The sequence below is a fragment of the Lissotriton vulgaris genome, chromosome 8 (genome assembly GCF_964263255.1).
Source record: "Lissotriton vulgaris chromosome 8, aLisVul1.2, whole genome shotgun sequence".
NCBI lineage: Eukaryota > Metazoa > Chordata > Amphibia > Caudata > Salamandridae > Lissotriton > Lissotriton vulgaris.
In genome coordinates this window covers 1520433658-1520454567 of record NC_141696.1, presented here as the reverse complement: position 1 = coordinate 1520454567, position 20910 = coordinate 1520433658, and the positions used below count along the sequence as shown (strand labels likewise).

The following is a 20910-nucleotide window of genomic DNA, read 5'->3' as shown; positions in this document are numbered from 1 at the left end:
ATCAGGAAGTGTCTTCGACGACCAGGATGGAGGCACGAGCTATCCCACGCAGGCTCTCGCTGTCGGCGGTGTTGTTTCCGGATTCGGCGTTAACAGGCCTTGGCAAAGGCAACCCACGTGGTGAGTGGAAAAGGCGTCTGGTGCGGACCAGGAGGGTCCGGGGTGCTTCTTCTTTGCAGGAAAGGGAGGGCCAGTCTGGAGCAACCAGACCAGCGGTGTAGATTTCAAGGATCGTCGTCTAGGAGGCCACTAGCCAGCCAGCAAGTTACCAGACAACGCGTCAAGCAGCAATCAAGCAAAAGGGCCCCACGCAGATCTCGTGGATGCTGGAGGACTGGTCTTTGGTGCAGGATCTGCGCGGGGCTGGGGCTTCTCAATCCCCAAAGCACTTTCTCGAGCGTGCCTCAGAGGTCGTGCTGGAAGCGAAGTGCCGTTCTTCAAAGATGGCCTGTCCCACGTGTCTCGTCGCACCCACGGATCTCAGCTGTATTGCAGATGTGAGTTGAGGTCGGAAAGGTCTGAAAGTCCGGGTCTCGTCGGGCTCTGAAGTCTGGTTCCACCAGGAAGGACGACAAAGTGAACCGCTAGGACGCTTGATGGTGCCTGCTTGTGCAGGGTGGTCACTCCTTGGACACAATGGAGATTTCTTCAGTCTTCTGTGGAGCGAACGTCGAAGTCCAGAGTTTCTTCTTGTAGTTTCAAATCAGGATTAATCTAATTTGGAACGGGACCAGCTCCTACCTTTATTCTCCTAAAGGAGGCTGTACTGTGACTAGGTCCCTCCTATGGGTGGGACCAGGAAGGGGGGTGGTTACACCCCCTATCCTTTGTCCGGTTTCCCGCCATAGCTGGGGCTGGAGTACCCCAGCAACTGGTTTGAACCGGTGTATGCACAGGGACACCTTGTGTTCCCCAGGCATGTCTCATTTCTTTCAGGCCTGTCCTACCCAATACACAAAATCCTGTCTGGGGTGGTGCTAGCACCTCCCAAGGCAGGAAACCCTTCGTCCAGGCCTCCCTCGCTGGAAGGACTCCCAGCGAGGGAGGTCAGACTTGTGTCTGTTGTGGCAGCATCCATTTTGTGATGCTGAGGCTCGAGTTACCTTTAACCGGGGTTCACAGTTACATACATGGCGTGTCCCTCTAAAAGGGTGGAATGCTACCCCCGTCGCCAGAACTGGTGAGGGGGTGGTATTCCAATTCGTATGACACCTTACTCGACATGTTTTGATAATGCTATGCCAAAGTTAGCAATAACCGCGAGGATTATAATGCACTTAAGAGTATATGGTATAGTGTTATCATGGAAACAGCTAAAGGACTTAAAGCTGCAGACAGGCTCAGCTCATGCTAGAGCACCATCTCACATAATTCCAAGCACTCTGCCTCCAGGATTGTTAAGGCCTGCCATAGGAGTGACTTATAGGAGGATATGTGTCCATTTTAGGGTTAGATATAGGTATACTATATCTAAAGCAAAGGGTGATTATACCACCTTGCCCCAGCTGTGTTACCAGCCAGTTGTGTCTGTTTAGATGGCCAGCCAGGGGTGGCACAATACATGCTGCAGCCCCTGGTAGGCCTTGGGTGCACTTATGCCCTGGGTACCTATGGTACACTGTACAAGGATTTACAAGAGTGACCCAATACCAATTTGTAAATGCACCTAAAGTACATGGATGTCAATTTAGAGAGAGAACAGCTAGGCTGTGGGTCTGATTAGCAGGCCCACAGCCAGGGAAAGTCGTAAACCAGTGAAGCAAAAAGCAAAAATCTGGGGTGACCATAGGATTGCAGACCCTACTCTCCTACAGTCATATCTTTCAAACTCTCCCAAACATTATCAGCGAATTTTGACTCCCTCAACCAAGTTTGTCTGCGAAGACCAACAGACTGAGCCATGGCTCTCTCAATAGATTCGGGGGTGTCCACTGCCAACTTAATATTAAGCTTTGCCATCTCAAAGTCATCTTGCGTAAGCTGAAAGAGTGTAGCCCTGAACCCTTTTGGAAGGGAAGGAAGTAGATGGGTGACAGAGAGACAGAGTCCCATAAAGCCTATGAAGCCCTCCCTAAGATACAATTCATGGTTAATGATCTCAAGGCCGAACTAGCTGAAGCAAAGGTATTCCGGCCACATAGATCCAACCACCAAGATTCTCTACCTGGTGGAAGTAAAGGAGAAACATATGGATTCAGCGAAGCCATAGCAGCTTGTACCACGAACCCCTTAGCACTAGGGTGCCGAGAAAGACAGACAGGGTCGTCCGGAGCAGGACGATCGGAAATGGCATGATCAACAAAGACTCCGGTCACTTGCCTTGCCCAAGTTCCCAGAAGAATATAATACAGAGACTCTCCACAGGTCAGTAAGGGTTAAACACCTGCCACACCCTGGTGAAGGGCTCAGATGACAAAGTCACCAAAGGAAGCTGCTTTCTTAATAACACAGCACGATTGCCATTTGTGGCGGAGAAAGCAGATCAAAATTAGGAGAGGGTTTCTAGACTGCCATCCTCACCCAATGCTGCCCAAGAACCTCACACAAGAGGCGGAACAAGACCAACCAAGCGGTCAACGTCACTGGCGTTACCTGAGCCACCTTGATGAAGAAATAGCAACAGAGCCAGTTTTGTCCTTGGATGCAAAGGAGAAGACACAGGAATCACAGTGAATATGAGCGAAGTCTCCGGCACCGATCAATGTCGGAGTAAAGTCATATTGTCAAGCACCATGAGCAACCTCATCCGACGACGCCGGCGTCACAACTGGAAGCTGCACACCGATGCCAAGATGACCCCAGGCACAGAGTCGACGTCTTCAACCAGTGCCGAGGTTGAACCTGCTGGAGTGCTTCCAGTAGGAGTATCCCCTACCTCCTTGGGGCTCAAAAGCGCTCTGGCCCCCAAAAATGGCATGCAGAGCATGATGCTATAGCTGCATCTGGGTCATAGTCGCCCTGACTCCAGGATAAGGAGGGAGGCATAGAGTTGACTCATGTGTGACATCCTCCTTTAAAGAATTGGAGGAACCTGCAGAGACTACGTTGTGACTCGGCGAAGCCGAAGGCCTCCGCAACTTCGATCCCTTATGATAGAATTTTCGCAACTTCGGTGAACAATGCTCAGAGGAATGGCTCCTGGACTGGCCCCAGGCAGGAACCACAGAGTGGGAAGGAGACCAACACAGCATGGACTCCGACCGGGAGAGCTGCTCCGTCAAAAGATTAATTCATTTTTCCCGCAAGGCCTTAGACTTAAGCCTTTTACAGGCGTCGCACTCCTTGGAGTTGTGGTGCTCTCCTACACACCCCATGCAGATGGGATGGGGATCCATAGCCGACATCTGTCGAGCACAGGTCTCTCACGACTTAAAACCAAAGGCATAGGCATAGGCACACTGTTCCCTGGCGCAAAAAGGTGTCGAAGTAGACCAAACATAAAAATGGCCCGAGGAACCACTTTTCCGGATCCGCAAAAGAATTGACTGAAATCCGCGCGCCGGAGGGGACTTATATGGCTCCACTGACGTCATAGTCGGAGTTGACGTAATTACGGAGCCGTACAACGCAATCCCCAAGCGCGCAGATGTACTGCTGAAAAATATCTGGATTCAGTCTGATGCATGGGGAGAATTCAAAAGTTAAGGAAAATGGAGCTAGATGTCTCTATCAGATATAGCTCACTAAGTGAGTGTGGGGTAAGTATGCAAGGAAGGGGAGGAGCTTTGGGTGAGGTCAGGAAAAGAAGGTAAAAGCCAAAAGAGAAGGCTAAACCGCACTGAGAATGGACCGAGAGCAGAGGAAGAGATCATGGCAAGAACCCCTATGGGATAGGTCAAGAGTCTGAGGAGCATCAGGCCACTCATGAGTAGCTTTCAGACGGGTATGAGGAGATCCAGTAGAGTCCAATGTCAGGTCGTCACTGATGGCTTCAGGAGAGGGCAGGTGGCTGTGGTGGTCTGTTGTCAAGGATACTGTCACATAGTGAAAGACATCTTATCGAGTTCCTTCTCATGAAGCCTGATGGCAGGGATTAGCATAGGTTACTGGTATTTATGCAGGAAGGAAGTCAGTTAAGGATGAGTCATTCATTGGTTTTATAGAAGTAGAGAGCAAGGGAGATGGGATGGCAGCTGGAGAGAGCAGAAGGAGTAAATCATGAACCAAAAACAAAAGCTGTTACAGCACACCCATTAATAAATATATCCATCAAAAAACAGTCTTGGATAAATAGTGAAAATGTCTAATTCCTGATACAGTCCTTGGCAGGATTTCACATGAACCAATCTAATGAGACTACAGGTGTACTGAACATGGAACCAGTCCAAAAGACGTCATCTGTCATTAACTCTTTATAATATTTCTCAAACAGTTCCCAGCACCCGATTTAGCTGACACGTGTTTCGTCTACTTTTAAACTTTTTCAAGGCACTATGGGAATAAAAACGTGAAGTAATCCAGTAAGAGTGTTTCGTAGGCCAACATATAATGATGAGTCCCAAGCCGAATACTAGAGTCTGACTCACTCTGCGGAACAGCGCGAGTGACGGTAAGGAGTGTGGACTTCCCTGTTGGAACGTATGGCCTGCTGTGAAATGTATGGCCTGCTGTGATAACGACCCCTTCTTAAATATCAAATGGGCCAACCCACTTCCGGTAATGTTCTAAGGACCAAAAGTATCATCCATTGCAATAAACATTAAGCAAAACCGTGGAGCCAATGTTGAAAACAGGAGGTAAGATCTTCCTAAGTTTGCGACCTGACAGAAGTCTGCACCCACGGCAACGCGTGTTGCTGCTACCCGGATTTTGTTTTTGGTTCATTTGGATGCATATTAATTCTTAATGTGCTAACAACACCTTTGGATAGTAGGTGTATTAGAATACTTTAGCACCCGGAACAAATTTCAGTGATAACATTATTTACACTCAAATTGTGGTAAGGTGTACAAAACAGATTAATATTGATTGTGAGGTATATTTCCCTCATAGGGACTACAACTACCTATTTCTCCTCTTTACAAAGAAGGAGTAAATCATGCCTGCTTCACTTAGGCAGACTGTTTAATTCTAATCTAATTTGAGATGTATCAAAGCAATGCCATTGTTTCCAATTGGCATTACAGGCCGCTTTTATCTCTCTGTCTATCTGGCAAAATGCAACATGCCCAACAGATCTGAAATGGACATCCCAACCCCTGAGTATATGGATGCAGTGTGATCTGGGATGAGTAAAGTCTTGTTCCCTATTGAACTGTAAGAAAATATCTCTGAAGGAGCAGTCAGAGTTGACCATTGGCAGTGCGACAACACAGCGTGCATAGCACAGATTAACTAGTGCGCCAGCTAAGTTCTTGCAACCTCCAGTTAACAAGGGTGTGAATTGTACCACCCAATCCTAGGTGAACTGTATTCTGTAAAATATATTTCTACTCACACGTATCAGGTCTGGTCCAACTGTTTGATGAAGCTCATCCACGGACAACTTGTGTTCATCCTAGAGGCAAGAAAGAGACAGGAACAGGTTAGGGAAAGAGACTCTGCAGAATGTAGGTGAAAAATGTACATTGAACCTGAAATTTAGGCCAACAGGATATGGAGGTGCCCTTTGCTGTGTTCTGCTGCCTCCTCATTGCAAATGCTTCAACATGAGGCAGAATTGCTGGGCACATGAAGGGCTGCCTTACAGTTCAAGACTGGGGTACCTGTAAACAGGGGCGACCCCTGCTCTCCAAATGGTATCTAAACCACACTCAAGAAAACAAGTCACTTACATGTAACTTCAGTTATCCAGTATTGCTATCTTTCATAGATTTACATGCTTGAATCATCCCTGGCATCGAGGTAGGAGTCTCACAGTACAAATAGAATATATATACATAAAAGTAATAAAACATAATACAATTGGATATATTGCACTGCACAATCACTAAATTAGCCCACCTTTGTCCTTTTGTAGAAAAGAATCTAATCCGAAACACAGCCAATCACTCTAGCACCCTTTAGAACACTCCACAGAGATTCGAGCTTAATTGACAGTAAGTGATAAGGGAAGCCTCTCCGGGGAGGAGGGTGGGTCGCATGTGAATCTATGAAAGATACCAATACTAGGTAAGGATTAGTTACTTACCTGTAATCCTAGTTCTCTTCCAGGGGTATACTCATCATAGTCATACGCACTGAATAGTCCCGCCCACGTGCGGGATCCCGGAGCAATACCCAACAATATGCATATATCTTCACTTATATATATATATATATATTTATATATATATATATATAAATACCCATAAATATAGATAATATGCATATACATATACATATGCAGCCTGAAAAACACCATTCTAGGCTTCAAAACTGCCATTATTGCATGTAAAACTTTTTACATTTGACTAAATAAAGATATATAAGTCATGTGAGAAGTTGGCCTGATATATGATGCTCACTAGTTCTAGTGATCACCTTGTATCAGTCCAAACAATCCTTATGGTGATTGGTTGTAAGTCAACCTTATAGACCAGCTATCCTAATGGTAGCATGGTCAAAGCAGTCTTAGGCTAAACTCTTTTGGCATGTGAAGCCAGCTGTTTTACCACATATAACCCCTTGGTACCAAATGAAAGGACACCACACAGGTTGTTATGAAAATAAACAAGATATTTATTACTAACAAAACACCTTTGAACTCTTTATGAGATCAGAGGGCTAAGCACATGACAAGACTCTTACGAAAATATGTTAAGTTGCACGAATTACAATGGTGCTCTAGGGGCACCACAAACCATATACTAAGTAAATGGTATAAGGAAATCAATAGAAGGAATGGAGCTGTCCAGAGGCTGTAGGATCACTGGGACTACACTACCCTAACCTTAGGTAAGGAGCAGGAGGCCCACGGGACGCGTGTGCAGAGTGTGAACTCACACGCGAGATGCGGGACAAAGTCAATGGACAGTACAAATTACGAAAAAGGTGAGTACGGACAGTTCTGACAGGTTACGACTAAAACAACAGGATACCTGGACACTAGGAGAGTCAATCTACCATTGAGCACCGAAATGCTCTCGTTACCTCACCCACGGGCTGCGGGTGCATAGGTGTGAAAGTGTGTTGGGTTTCCACGTCGAAGTCTATGGAGCCTTGAAGAAAGATGCTGCAGGCGACCAGGAAGATGATGTCCGGAGGGATCCAAGGGTGGATCGAGAAAGATGGAGACCTGAAAGCAGAGGGGACAATGTTCACAGTCACTAGCCAGTGACTGGAGTGGAACCAGGAAGGAACCAGATGCTGTCGTCGCGATCAGGTGAAGAGTGGACAGTTGACTCTGCAGCCACGTGGACCAGGAGCTGTCTTCGACGACCAGGATGGAGGCACGAGCTGTCCCACGCAGGCTCTCGTTGTCAGCGGTGTTGGTTCCGGATTCGACGTCAACAGGCCTTGGCAAAGGCAACCCATGCGGTGAGTGGAAAAGACGTCTTGTGCGGACCAGGAGGGTCCGGGGTGCTTCTCCTTTGCAGGGAAGCAAGGGCCAGTCTGGAGCAACCAGACCAGCGGTGTAGATGTCGTGGGTTGTCGTCTAGGAGGTCACTAGCCAGCCGGCAAGTGACCAGACAACGCGTCGAGCAGCAATCAAGCAAGAGGGCCCCACGCAAATCTTGTGGATGCTGGAGGGCTGATCTTCTGTGCAGGAGCTGCTCGGGGCTGGGGCTTCTCAATCCCCAAAGCACTTTCTCGAGGATGCCTCTGAAGTTGTGCTGGAAGCGAAGTGCAGTTTCTTCAAGATGGCCGGTCCCACGTGTCTCGTCACACCCACGGATCTCAGCTGTGCTGCAGATGTAGGTAGAGGTCGGAGAGGTCTGGAAGTCCGGATCTCGTCGGGCTCTGAAGTCTGGTTCCGGCAGGAAGGACGACAAAGTGAACCGCTAGGACACTTGATGGTGCCTGCTGCTGCGGGGTGGTCACTCCTTGGCCACAAGGGAGATTTCTTCAGTCTTCTGTGAAGCAGAGCATCGAAGTCCAGAGTTTCTTCTTGTAGATCAAATCAGGATTAATCTAATCTGGAATGGGACAAGCTCATACCTTTATTCTCCTAAAGGGGGCTGTACTATGACTAGGTCCCTCCTATGGGTGGGACCAGGAAGGGGGGGTGGTTACACCCCCTATTCTTTGTCCGGTTTCGCGCCAGAGCTGGGGCTGGAGTGCCTCAGCAACTGGTTTGAACCGGGGTATGCACAGGGACACCTTGTGTGCTCCAGGCATGTCTCATTCCTTTCAGCCTGTCCTACCTAATACACAAAATCCTGTCTGGGGTGGTTCTAGCACCTTCCAAGGCAGGAAACCCTTTGTCCAGACCTCCCTCGCTGGAAGGACTCCCAGCAACAGGAGGTCAGACTTGTGTCTGTGGTGGCAGCATCCATTTTGTGATGATGAGGGTCGAGTTACCTTTAACCGGGGTTCACAGTTTCATACATGTCGTGTCCCTCTAAAAGGGTGGAATTCTACCACCATTGCCAGAACTGGCGAGGGGGTAGTATTCCAATTTGTATGACACCTTACTCGACATGTTTTGATAATGCTATGCCAAAGTTAGCAATGACCGCGAGGATTATAATGCACTTAAGAGTATATGGTATAGCGTTATCATGAAAACAGCTGAAGGACTTGGTTCCAAAAGCTGCAGACATGCACCATCTCACATAATTCCATGCACTCTGCCTCCAGGATTGTTAAGGCCTGCCATAGGAGTGACTTATAGGAGTATATGTGTCCATTTTAGGGTTAGATATAGGTATACTATATCTAAAGCAAAGGGTGATTACACCACCTTGCCCCAGCTGGGTTACCAGCCAGTTGTGTCAGTTTTGGATGGCCAGTCAGGGGTGGCATAATACATGCTGCAGCCCCTGGTAGGCCTTGGGTGCACTTATGCCCTGGGTACCTATGGTACACTGTACAAGGACTTACAAGAGTGACCCAATACCAATTAGATATGTACCTAAGGTACATGGAGTCCATTTTAACAAAGAGAGCAGGAAGCTGGGTGTCCTGGATAGCAGGATCCCAGGCCAACTATGTCGAGAACTAGCAAAACACTAGGCAAAAAGTTGGGGGCAACCATAGTCAGATATCCACCTTCCTACATAACCCCCCCCCCCCCCCAAAACGAAAGGAGATAAGGCTATCCTTGTCCAGGTAAGCCTCTATTGCCTAAGTGGCCATATAAGGAAGTAACAGCACTGGCATGGTTACCCCCTATCTCATGGTCCACTAAGCAATCCCTCACCGTAAGGTAGGGGTCTTCAAACTGTGGGGAGCGACCCCCAGGGGGGCCGTGGAGTGATGTGAAGGGGTCGCCCCTTCACAGTCAGACTTCTGCCCTGGCCTACAGGGCTTCAGCTTCCCTCCTCCCCCTTCCTGTGTCTCAGCCCGGGCTGCTGCAGTGCAGCTCGCGCTCCTGGGGGCTCGGCTGGGCAGTTTCGGGAGTTTTATCTCCGGCACGCCCACGTTTTTCACAGCTCTTTAAAGATCATTTGCATGAACGTTCAAGGACCATGTGTGCAGTGAACAGCATGAAGCTTCCGCTGAACCTGAGAAGATTCCATTGTTCCCACTAGTCAGAAATGGTTCCTTCAGAATCTTTTTGCGGTGGCATTAGGCATGTCGAAAATGGAAGAGGAATTCTGCTGTCCAAAAAAAAGCTTTATAAATATCATCAGAGTTAAAATAAAGTCAGCTGGGATTTTCTCCACATCCATACCATTTTTAAAAAGCCTATATAAAAAGTGTGGCCAGTGCGATCATTTGTGACGGGGAAGTCCCCAGGGAACGCCGTCTATTTCTTATTTGCAAATCGTGGGAATCTGGATTTGAAGAAATAAATTGCAGGCTTTTTGGGGCAGCATCCGAGCAACCAACACTACTAAGACCTGAAGCGCCGTGTTACATGATGTAATTTCAACCTCATATAAACGACTTTCACAGCGAATGCAGCAGTACAAACATGCATAGGCGAAAGCAGAGAAAACTTATGAAGGTAGTCATTCACATTTGTAATTTTACATTTTCTTTCACCATTACATCTTAGGTCACAGTGCATTAATAAGAGCCTGTTAAGGTTCTGTACTTCAGCGCTTTAAATGGCAAACTGCCAACCCGAGGCATTTAAACGAGTGTGTCCTCTATGAAACCGCGGATCTGTTGATTGTAATTGAAGCCTCTTTTATTTTTATTAAGCATTGGTGACCCATCAGAGGCCAGCATCTGCTACATCTTTACGAAACCTGTACCAAAAAACTGGTATCGTAGCAAGGATGCTATGAGCCCCGGTTCATGCAAGGAAAATGACCTGTCAGATTTCTGTTAGATAGCAACCTACACCATCTGTCAGGGTTCAATGGGCCCCTCAGGGCTCTGGACTCTGTTGGTACTGCACCTGCTGCACCAATGGAAGCAACACTCCTGAAAATTACTTTATTCTAGTCTTGTTGCAAACTCAGCACCGACCTGCAGTAAGACTATCACATCACCTTTCTACTGTACAAATGGATTACAGATCAGTCTTGTACGTTACAATGCTCATGGTCACAGCCAGCATGAAGTACGAAAAACAACTCCAACGAGAACAACAGCAGCCAGTTAAACAAAAATAACGGATGATCAGATTTTTATCTTTCTCTGTTAGAAACATTCCCTGAAAATTGGAGACCTGATTCCCAAAAGTATTTCCGCATGAGAGATTTAAATGGGTCCACAAATATCCAAATTCACAAGTGCAATTTCACGTAAGTGATTAACAAAATGTGAATTTGTACTTGTGGTGAAGCGTGGCTCAGTGGTTAGAGGCGGCAGACCCGGAAGCTGAGATCGACCGTGGACCAGGGTTCGATTCCCCACCTTGGCGGGTCTCGGGCTCAAAATTCCACGGACTCGACAATTCTCGCTCTGGTGCCTACTCAACTCACGGGGTCACACTCTGCGACTCTGGGCAATAGCTTGCTTAATCTCCACTACGGCCCTTCGCGGCGGGATGCCTGGCTTTCACCTTGTGGACACCCTGCCGTGGTTTCTCACAGGGGAATACCAGGATGGGTTCCCTAAGCAAGCGCCGGGACGCTTACGGGCAGCTGTGCGCTTTACAAGTCCAGCACATTTACATTTACATTTACTTGTAATTTCATTCAATTACCTCAAAAAACTATACAAAAAGACAGAAATAAGTATACCTCAAACAAATACACACATTATGAAATCATTTCTTTAGTTTACAAACTAAACATATATAAAAAACGACATTTTGATTATAATGGTAATGTTGGAGTTTTTCAAAATTTGGGAGCAATATACTAGGCAATATACTAGGCCACTGCAACTTCAACCACCCACCCATTGCCTTGCCTGCGCGGCCAATGAAAATACCTATGCAACTCCCAACCATAACACTTGTACAAGTGTGACTCTTCAGATTATTTCAAGCCCAAAAAGCTATAAGAATGGCATGGGTGTCAGGAATTCATCGTTTTTAATGTATATTTAATTAATAAACAGCTGTTCTGATCACCTCTAAATTACACAGACAGAGTCACCATGTGGAAGACGGTCAGTGCCAGTGTGCCCAATTAGGTGACAGTGCAGCTCACCGGAAACCACCTGCTCAAATTAGGCACTGGTGCTAAGGTTACAGGGGAGAGGGATGTTGGTTCAAGAAGGTGTGGAAGAACAAAGGGGAGATGTGAAAGATGAATGGGGACTGGAGAGGTGTAAGATACAAATAGACAAACTTTTGAATGGAGAGACTTGATGTGAATGAGAAGCGCTGAGGGACACAGGAGGTGATGGGGCCAGAGAGACCAGGAGATAAATGCGGGGGACTGTTGGAGATGAGGGCAGTGAAAAGGCAGAATGGCAAGAGGTGATTAAAGGTGAAGTGAGAGGTTGAATGGGGAGAGTTCAGAAGTTGTAAAAAGGGGTGAAGAAAATGGCCTTCAAAGTGAGAGAGGGATCCGGGGGTGGGAGAGAAGAGAGGGATGGAAGGGAGAGGGTGAGAGGAAAGCGGCATGGGTAAACTGTTTAACTCTACACTAAACCGCCAGGGTTTTAAGGGACCCCTGCTTCTCCCGGCCAGGGCCATGTGAGCTAATGTGGCAGCACGTATTCCTGCGGAGTGGGAGGCCCTTCAAAGAGGTTGACTAGACATCTTTCTGATGTTAATTGCAGTATTTTGGTTATAAACTGGTACTTATGGGGTGAAATCTTTCCTCACTGTTATGTGTGTAAACAATGTCAAAATAACTACGCAATGCTATCCCAAAATATACGCAGCATCACATAACATTATTTACATTTTCTTCCCACACAATTTAGTCAAGCCTGTCGTGTACTCTGGTCCTCACCTGCCTCATAATTCCAGTAGCCCTGCTTACAGGTTTAGAATTTTTTGTCTGGAGGGGGTCCTTACACCTTAAAATGTTGACAGGGGGGTCTCGGCATCCAAAAGTTTGAAGACCTCTGCCCTAAGGGTATCTGAAGGTCTCCACCATAGGGAATCTCTACCTGTGGTGTGTTTTGGCAAAGTAAAAGGCTGGTGCTGGGATGGAGTACTGAAGTGAGGCTCTACTAATGTTGGGCTCAACTTCCTCCAATCACTGTCCACCATATATGCCTTTCATTCCAGGACTGAGTTGCAGTGTGCGCTCAGGGTAAACCTCTGGCTACCTAAAGCTGGAGGCTGGGTCCCTCTGTTTGGCTTATGGAGTACCAGGTTTTTATGGACCCGGCGGTGCCAGGGAGAACACCTGAAAACTCCGAGTCCTTCCTGTTTCGAACCACAGAAACACCGAGTCTTCTAGGTGAAGTCAAAGATCGTATTTATTGGCTGCAACCAGTAACAGGTATCCTAGAAGTACAACAGCGTTTAGGTTCTCAGGAGACTGCTCAAACTTACAAAGCCAGCCTTCGTCTTTTATACAAAATAATAAGCTTCGGGCACCAATTCCGTATTTTACAGTTTGACCATACAAATATTTTCGCTACAAAGGAAAAGCAGAGTCATGATGACAAGCACATATCTGAGTTCGACCAGCCCGTAATTGATTACCCGGCAAGACCCAGTATTCTCATCAGATATCGACGGACCCCCAATAAAATCGGGCACCTCCTCCTCGTAAAACGAGTCATAAAACAAGAAACAGGGACAGGTGTGTGTAAGATTAGGCATGGTTTGTGTACAATGAAAGGTTTATGATATGTTGTGCCTTGATACTAATCTTGCTCGGCCACTGGGGAAGGACGTGGCCGAACAGGTTCGGCTTCGGGCAGTGGAGTCAGCTTGCCCAGGTCACAGAGGAGTCAGCTTAGGTGTACGTGTCCTTCGGACCAGGTTTTGTCTTTCAGCCATTTGGCTATGTGAGGGCAATCACAAAATGGATGCCGTTCACAAAATGGAACCCAAGGGTTCGGAACGGAAATGTTGTTTTCAGGGTGATTCTGTCACTCGATCGTGACGCAAATGCTTATGTATGATGCTTAGGTCATTACCGGTTCGCTGATACCAAAATCGTCATGGTGCAGCGATGTTTATGACACAGGTCCAGAATTTTCAGTACCACACTTACTGGAGGGACAGGTCAGGTTTGGGGCCCTTAGGTCCCAGGTTTGGCTGTGCCCAACAGTGTCCATCTGTGGGAGGTCCCTAACTAAGTTTAAGGGGGATCCCTCATGAGTTTGTTTTATTTTCACCTGGCTAGGACAGCTAGCTTTGGTTCCCTTAATCTGCTGATTGGGGGGTTCTTTTGGACAGGGGGACCTTTGGGGTCCACCACTGGCCTCCCTGACCTCTACAGCCCGGGCTGACTGAGGCAGGATAGAGAGGGGCAGGTTACCTGCTCCAGACTGGGTCCCACCTTGGATGGGTCCACTGACATCAGGGGTTCTGCCAGGCTAGGCCTGACTACCTCTGGGGCAGTTTCTTGACAAGGGGTAAAGATCAGTTCCCTGAGGAGGCTGATCCTTTCCTAAAGTCTGGTGGGAGGGAGATTTCTCTTCCTCCTCAACGCTCTCTGTTTGACTGGAGTGATCCATAGTTTCAGGCTTCACAACACTATTATCTGTTTGAGTTTCAATCAATCAATCAATCAGGAGTTTGTTAAAGCGCGACTACTCACCCGTAAGGGTCTCAAGGCGCTAGGGGTGGGGGGGTGCAGGTTCCATTCCATCAAGGAGGGGGTCTGTCGAAGAGCCAGGTTTTGAGGTTTCTTGCGAAGATGGGGAGCGATGTTGTCTGTCTGAGGTGGAGCGGAAGGGCGTTCCATGCTTTGGCCGCGAGGAAGGAGAAGGAGCGGCCTCCCGATCTGGTCTTTCTGGTGCGGGGGACCACGGCGTAGGAAAGCTGGGCTGATCGTAGGGTCCTTTGGGGTGCGTGGAATTTGAGTCGGGTGTTCAGGTATGCTGGTCCGGTGCCGTGGAGGGCCTTGTGTGCGTGGGTGAGCATCTTAAAGGTGATTCTCGCCTCGACGGGGAGCCAGTGGAGTGTGCGCAGGTGCTGGGAGATGTGGCAGTGTTTTGGCAGGTTGAGGACCAGTCTTGCAGCGGCGTTCTGGATGTTCTGTAGCTTGCGGATGAGGTTTTTGTTTATTCCGGCGTAGAGTGCGTTGCCGTAGTCGAGCCTGCTGGTGACCAGGGCGTGAGTGACTGTCTTTCGGTGTTCGAGGGGGATCCATTTGAAGGTCTTACGAAGGAGGCGGAGGGTGTGGAAGCAGGAAGATGAGACAGAGTTGATCTGGCGGTCCATTTTGAGCTCGGAGTCCAGGATGATTCCCAGGTTGCGTACGTGGTCTGTGGGGGTTGGCGGGTTTCCGAGGGCGGTGGGCCACCAGGTGTCGCTCCAGGCGTCGGGGTTTGGGCCCATGATGAGTACTTCTGTTTTGTTGGTGTTTAGTTGAAGGCAGCTGTTTTTCATCCATTTGGCGACGGCTTCCATGCCTTCTCGAAAGTTGCGTCTGGCGGTGTTGGGCTCGTTGGATAGGGAGAGGATGAGCTGGGTGTCGTCTGCATATGACACGATGTTGAGTCCGTAGGTTCTGACGATGGGGGCAAGTGGAGCCATGTAGACGTTGAAGAGCGTCGGGCTGAGGGAGGAGCCCTGGGGGACTCCGCAGGTGATCGGTGTGGGGTCCGAGAGGAAAGGGGGGAGTCTGACCCGCTGCGTCCTGCCGGAGAGGAAGGAGCAGATCCAGTCGAGGGCCTTGTCCTGGATTCCTGCATCGTAGAGTCTGCGTATTAGGGTGCGGTGGGAGACTGTGTCGAACGCCGCTGATAGGTCGAGGAGGATGAGGGCTACTGTTTCTCCTTTGTCCAGTAAGGTGCGGATGTCGTCTTTTGCGGCGAGGAGGGCGGTTTCCGTACTGTGTTTTTTTCTGAAGCCGGATTGGGAGGAGTCGAGGATGTTGTGTTCTTCAATGAATGTGGCGAGTTGGCTGTTGATGGCTTTCTCGATGACTTTCGCTGGGAACGGGAGCAGGGAGATGGGTCTGTAGTTTTTGAGGTCGGTGGGGTCGGCTGAGGGTTTCTTTAGGAGGGGGTTGACCTCGGCGTGTTTCCAGTTGTCGGGGAACGAGGCGGTCGCCAGGGAGCGGTTGATGGTTTGGCGGAGCATGGGTGTGATGGTGTTGGCGGCTCTGTTGAAGATGTGGTGGGGGCAGGGGTCCATGGGGGCCCCTGAGTGGATTGACTTCATTGTCTTCAGTGTGTCTTCGGTGGTGAGGGCTGTCCAGTCATCAATCGCTGGTTTCCGGGTGTCGGGGGTGGTTGGTGAGGGTTCAGTGTGTTGGTTGTCTTCGTCGAAGTTGTCGTAGATGCTCTTGATTTTGTGGTGGAAAAAGATGCTGAGTTTTTCGCAGAGGTCTTGTGAGGGAGGGATGTCGGTAGACTCGCTGGTGGGTTGGGCGAACTCTTTGATGATGCTGAAGAGTTCCTTGCTGTTGTGTGCGTGGGTGGAGATTCTGTCTTCAATCGCTTTTTTCCTCGTTTCTCTGATGAGTTGATGGTGGGCGTTGGTGGCGGCTCTGAAGTTGTTGTGGGCTTCTGTGGATTTGGTGTTTCTCCAGGCCTTTTCAAGGCGGCGGCATGTGCGCCTGGACTCTCGAAGTTCGGTGGTAAACCATCTGGCTTTCTTGGCACGGGTATTGTTTTTCTTGAGGGGGGCTATGGTGTTGGTGCTGTCCGAGATCCATCTATGCAGGGTTCGGGCTGCAGTGTTGGGGTCGTCGTTTTCCGCGATGGTTGGGGTGGAGTTGTTGAGTGAGGAGGTGAGCTGGTCATCGGTGATTTTGGTCCAGTTTCTTTGTGGAAGCAGGTGCTGGTGTCTGTGGATGGTGGGTGTTCTGAAGGTGAAGTGGACGCAACGATGGTCGGTCCATGGGAGTTTGGTGGTGTGGCTGAAGGTGATGGAGTTTCCTGTAGTGAAGAGGGGGCCAAGGGTGTGTCCTGCTGAGTGCGTGGGCTCGGTCACGATCTGGTGGAGTCCAATGTTGTGGAGGTTGTCCAGGAGGGATGTGGTGTTGGGGTCCAGTTGATTGTCGAGGTGGAAGTTGAGGTCTCCCAACAGGGTGTAGTTGGTGGATGCGATGGCCTGCGGGGAGATAATGTCCGTGATGGAGTTGGCGAAGGGTCCGCGGGGTCCAGGGGGTCGGTAGATGAGGGTTCCTCGGAGGGCGGCGGTGGGGCTGGCCAGTATCTTGAAGTGAAGGTGTTCCATCAGTTCTGTGGACTCGTCAGGGAGTGTGCTCAGGCGGAGGCTGGATTTGTGGACGATGGCGATTCCTCCTCCTGGGTGGATGGGGCGGTCCTTCCTGGAGATCTTGTATCCTTGGGGGATGGCGATGGCGATGTCCGGTCCCGAGGTGGTGTTGGTCCAGGTTTCAGTGAAGAATGCTACGTCTGGGGTGGTGCTGTCGAGGAGGTCCCAGATTTCTGTTGCGTGTTTGTGGAGGGATCGGACGTTGAGGAGAAAAACGAGTGAAGGAGCAGAAAGAAAGAAAGGAGACAGAGGTCCACTGGACCACCAGGGATGAGGCGCAGGGAAACCTGCGGGTGGAGGAGGGCCTTGATCACCAACACTGAAGATTGCAGGGGCAGGGGCACCTCACTTAATGGTGGAGCTGCGAGGGTGGGAGAGCAATTTCACTGACAATGAGTCAGTGGTCTTGCTCGCCTGTCCCCGCAGTGGCCGCCATTAAGTAGGGGTCGGGGAGGGCTGGACAGCTGGGAGGCGGGGAGGGGAGCTGGATTGGGCCGGTCGTGCTGGGGGGAGGGGCCGCGGGAGCAGCAGCGGCGGGGAAAGGTAAAGGGAGAAAAGAAGGGATAAAGAAAAAAGGGAAAATAAGCAGAAATAAGGCACAAAAGAGCAGAGATGCAGAAAAGAGCAGAAAGGTGAAAGATAGAAAGGGTAAAAAAACGAGTGAAAACGAGTGAAGGAGAAGAGGGAGAGAAAGGGAGAATGGGCAGAAATAAGGCGCAAAAGAGCAGAGGTGCAGAAAGGTGAAAGATAGAAAGGGGAGAAAAACGAGTGAAGGAGCAGAAAGAAAGAAAGGAGACAGAGGTCCACTGGACCACCAGGGATGAGGCGCAGGGAAACCTGTGGGTGGAGGAGGGCCTCGATCACCAACACTGAAGAGTGCAGGGGCAGGGACACCTCACTTAATGGTGGAGCTGCGAGGGTGGGAGAGCAATTTCACTGACAATGAGTCAGTGGTCTTGCTCGCCTGTCCCCGCAGTGGCCGCCATTAAGTAGGGGTCGGGGAGGGCTGGACAGCTGGGAGGCGGGGAGGGGGTCTGTATTGGGCCGATCGTGCTGGGGGGGGAGGGTCCGCGGGGGCAGCAGCGGCGAGGAAAGGTAAAGGGAGGAAAGAAGGGATAAAGAAAAAAGGGAATATAAGCAGAAATAAGGCACAAAAGAGCAGAGATGCAGAAAAAAGAAGAAAGGTGAAAGATAGAAAGGGTAAAAAAACGAGTGAAGGAGCAGAGGGAGAGAAAGGGAAAATGGGCAGAAATAAGGCACAAAAGAGCAGAGGTGCAGAAAGGTGAAAGATAGAAAGGGGAAAAAAACGAGTGAAAACGAGTGAAGGAGCAGAGGGAGAGAAAGGGAGAATGGGCAGAAATAAGGCGCAAAAGAGCAGAGGTGCAGAAAGGTGAAAGATAGAAAGGGGAGAAAAACGAGTGAAGGAGCAGAAAGAGAGAAAGGAGACAGAGGTCCACTGGACCACCAGGGATGAGGCGTAGGGAAACCTGCGGGTGGAGGAGGGCCTCGATCACCAACACTGAAGAGTGCAGGGGCAGGGGCACCTCACTTAATGGTGGAGCTGCGAGGGTAGGAGAGCAATTTCACTGACAATGAGTCAGTGGCCATCACAGCCCCACCAACCTTTTCAGGAAGGGACTCAGTTTGGGTATGGGCTGTTACCATCACAGCCCTGCCAACCTGTTCAGGGAAGGAATCTGTCTGAGATTGGGCTGAGACTGGCACAGCCCTCCTGACCTGTTCAGGGAGGACATCTTGGACTGGGGCTTTGGCCATCACAGCCCCACTAACCTTTCCATGGAGATTTACCATTTTAAAATGGGTTTCTTGCTCTACCTCAGCCCAATCTGAGATCTCTAAATCATTCCCCAGTAGACAATCTACAGGCAAGTTTGATGACATTGGCACTCTCTTGGGACCAGTGACACCTCCCCAGCTGAGATTTACCACTGCCATGGGATGATCTCTCTGCCCTCCATCAATGTTGGTCACCTGGTATGTGGCTCCAGGTAAAAGTTGCCTTGAGGGGACTAGGCTCTCAGTCACCATAGTTATGCTAGCCCCTGTGTCTCTATAGGCCTCAACTTTCAGACCATTGATGAGGGGCTCCTGTCTGTACTTGTCCAAAGTGTTGGGAAAGCAGTGAAGTTGGCAAACCCCATGTCATTTTCACAAACAGGAGTATCTGTGGTAGGGGACGTGGTTAGGCCACTGTCCACCTGAATTCCCCAAGTATACCCAACCAAATTCTTGGGGGCACTCCCACCACCTGGGGGATTACTACTAGTAGTAACAGGAGGTGTTGGAGTATTACTGGGAGGAATATATTCCTTATTGTTGGCCTTGGGGCAACTGCTGTCAGTTTTCCAATAGCCTACCTGTTTGCAGGCATGGCAATAAGGTTTCTTTTGGATATTGGAAGGATTCTGGGACCCACCCCTTCAGAGGATTTTTGGGGCCCTGATGTGGTTTAATCTTTTGATTTCTTCCCATCATTCTCTTGAGGCTTGGTTGATTCTTTTTTTTTGGTCACCACCCTGATTCTTAGGCCTAATCCTGGTTCTGACCCATTCGTCTGACCTCTTACCCAATTCTTGTGGAGAGGTCAGATCTGAGTCTACCAGGTGCTGGTGTAATAACTGGTTCTGACAATTATTTAAGACTTGCTCTCTCATAATAAGATTGTACAATCCTGTGTAATCAGTAACTTTACTTCCCAGTAGCCAGCCTTCCAAAGCCTTAGTGGCACAATCAACAAAGTCAGTCCAATCCTGAGACTGAGTTTTCTGGGTGTCTCTGAACATCAACCTGTACTGCTCAGTTGTTAAGCCAAACCCATCAATCAGTGCATTTTTCAGGACTTGGTAATCATTAGCATCCTCAGCTCTAACAGTGAGGAGCTTATCTTTACCTTTACCTTCAAAGGAGAGCCACAAGATAGCTGCCCACTGACTCTGGGGTACCTGCTGTACTGTGCAGGCCCTCTCCAAAGCAGGCATCCATTTGTGGATTATTATTATTATTTATTTTTATAGAGCGCGTAGTCACCCGGGGGTATCCCAGCGCTAAAAGATCCTATCTCTTCAGGTCTGTGGGACAAGGGGGGAAGGAGGAGGGGATGGAGGGGAGGGGGGAACAGAAGATCGGGGTTACGAACAGGCATGATTCATTAGGGAAAAAGGTGGGTTTTGAGACGCTTCCTGAAGCGAAGATAATGTGGTTCGAGTCTCAGGTCGTGGGGGAGTGAGTTCCAGAGACATGCGGTGTGGACTGAGAAACGTCTTCCTCCTGAGCGAGCTCTCCTAAATCTGGGGATAATGATAAAATTTTCCTTGTCCGAGCGGAGGGGTATTGAGGATTTGTAGGGTTTGATGAGTTTCCTGAGAACAGGGGGGCCTTGATTTTGTAGCAGTTTATGGGCTAGGCACAGGGCCTTGAATTTGACCCGCTCCCTTATAGGAAGCCAGTGGAGGAGTTTCAGTGCAGGTTTAGCCGAAGCTTTAGCGGGGGTATTTGTGAGAATCCGGGCCGCGATGTTTTGAATTCTCTGAAGCTTGTTCAGCGTCGCTTCGGGGGCGCCTAGGTAGATCACATTGCTGTAATCAAGCCTCGAGAGTATTAGGCCTTGAATTAGCAGTTTTTGGGAGTTGGGGGGCAAAAGGGGCAGGATTTTCCTCCGCGATTTCAGGAGCCCGAAGCAAGTCCCGGCTACTTTCTTTGCTTGCGCGGTGAACGAAAGATCGGTATCGAGCCACACACCCAGGCTTTTTACTTCTTCTTTTGGATCAGGGGGGGGACCCAGACAGGCTGGCCAGATGTTCGGGGAGAGTGTGAGTCCTTTCTGGCCGAGGAACAGAACCTCAGTTTTCGTCCCGTTCAGTTTTAAGGCTGAACTGTTCATCCAGCGTTGGACCTGCGTAAGGCAGTTGAATAAATCTGCTGGTTGTTGTCTGGGGTGGGATAGTGACACAACTAGTTGTGTGTCGTCGGCGTAGCTGACGACGCTCACTCCGAATGGGGTGATGACCTATTCCAATGGGGACATATAGATATTAAATAATGTGGGGCTCAGGGAGGAGCCCTGAGGCACACCACATTGGAGGGGAGTTTCGGAGGAG

At 49.3% G+C, this 20910-nt stretch overlaps 1 protein-coding gene across 1 annotated transcript in view; it reads right to left on the bottom strand.

Moving 5' to 3' along the window:
* Nucleotides 1-20910, bottom strand: part of LOC147699077 (sodium/potassium-transporting ATPase subunit alpha-1-like) — a 3282495-nt gene that overhangs the window by 2606574 nt on the left and 655011 nt on the right. The window contains exon 7 of the mRNA XM_086936300.1: nt 5438-5497. Coding sequence (XP_086792426.1) covers nt 5438-5497 — 60 coding nt within the window. The remainder of the gene's footprint in view (nt 1-5437; nt 5498-20910) is intronic.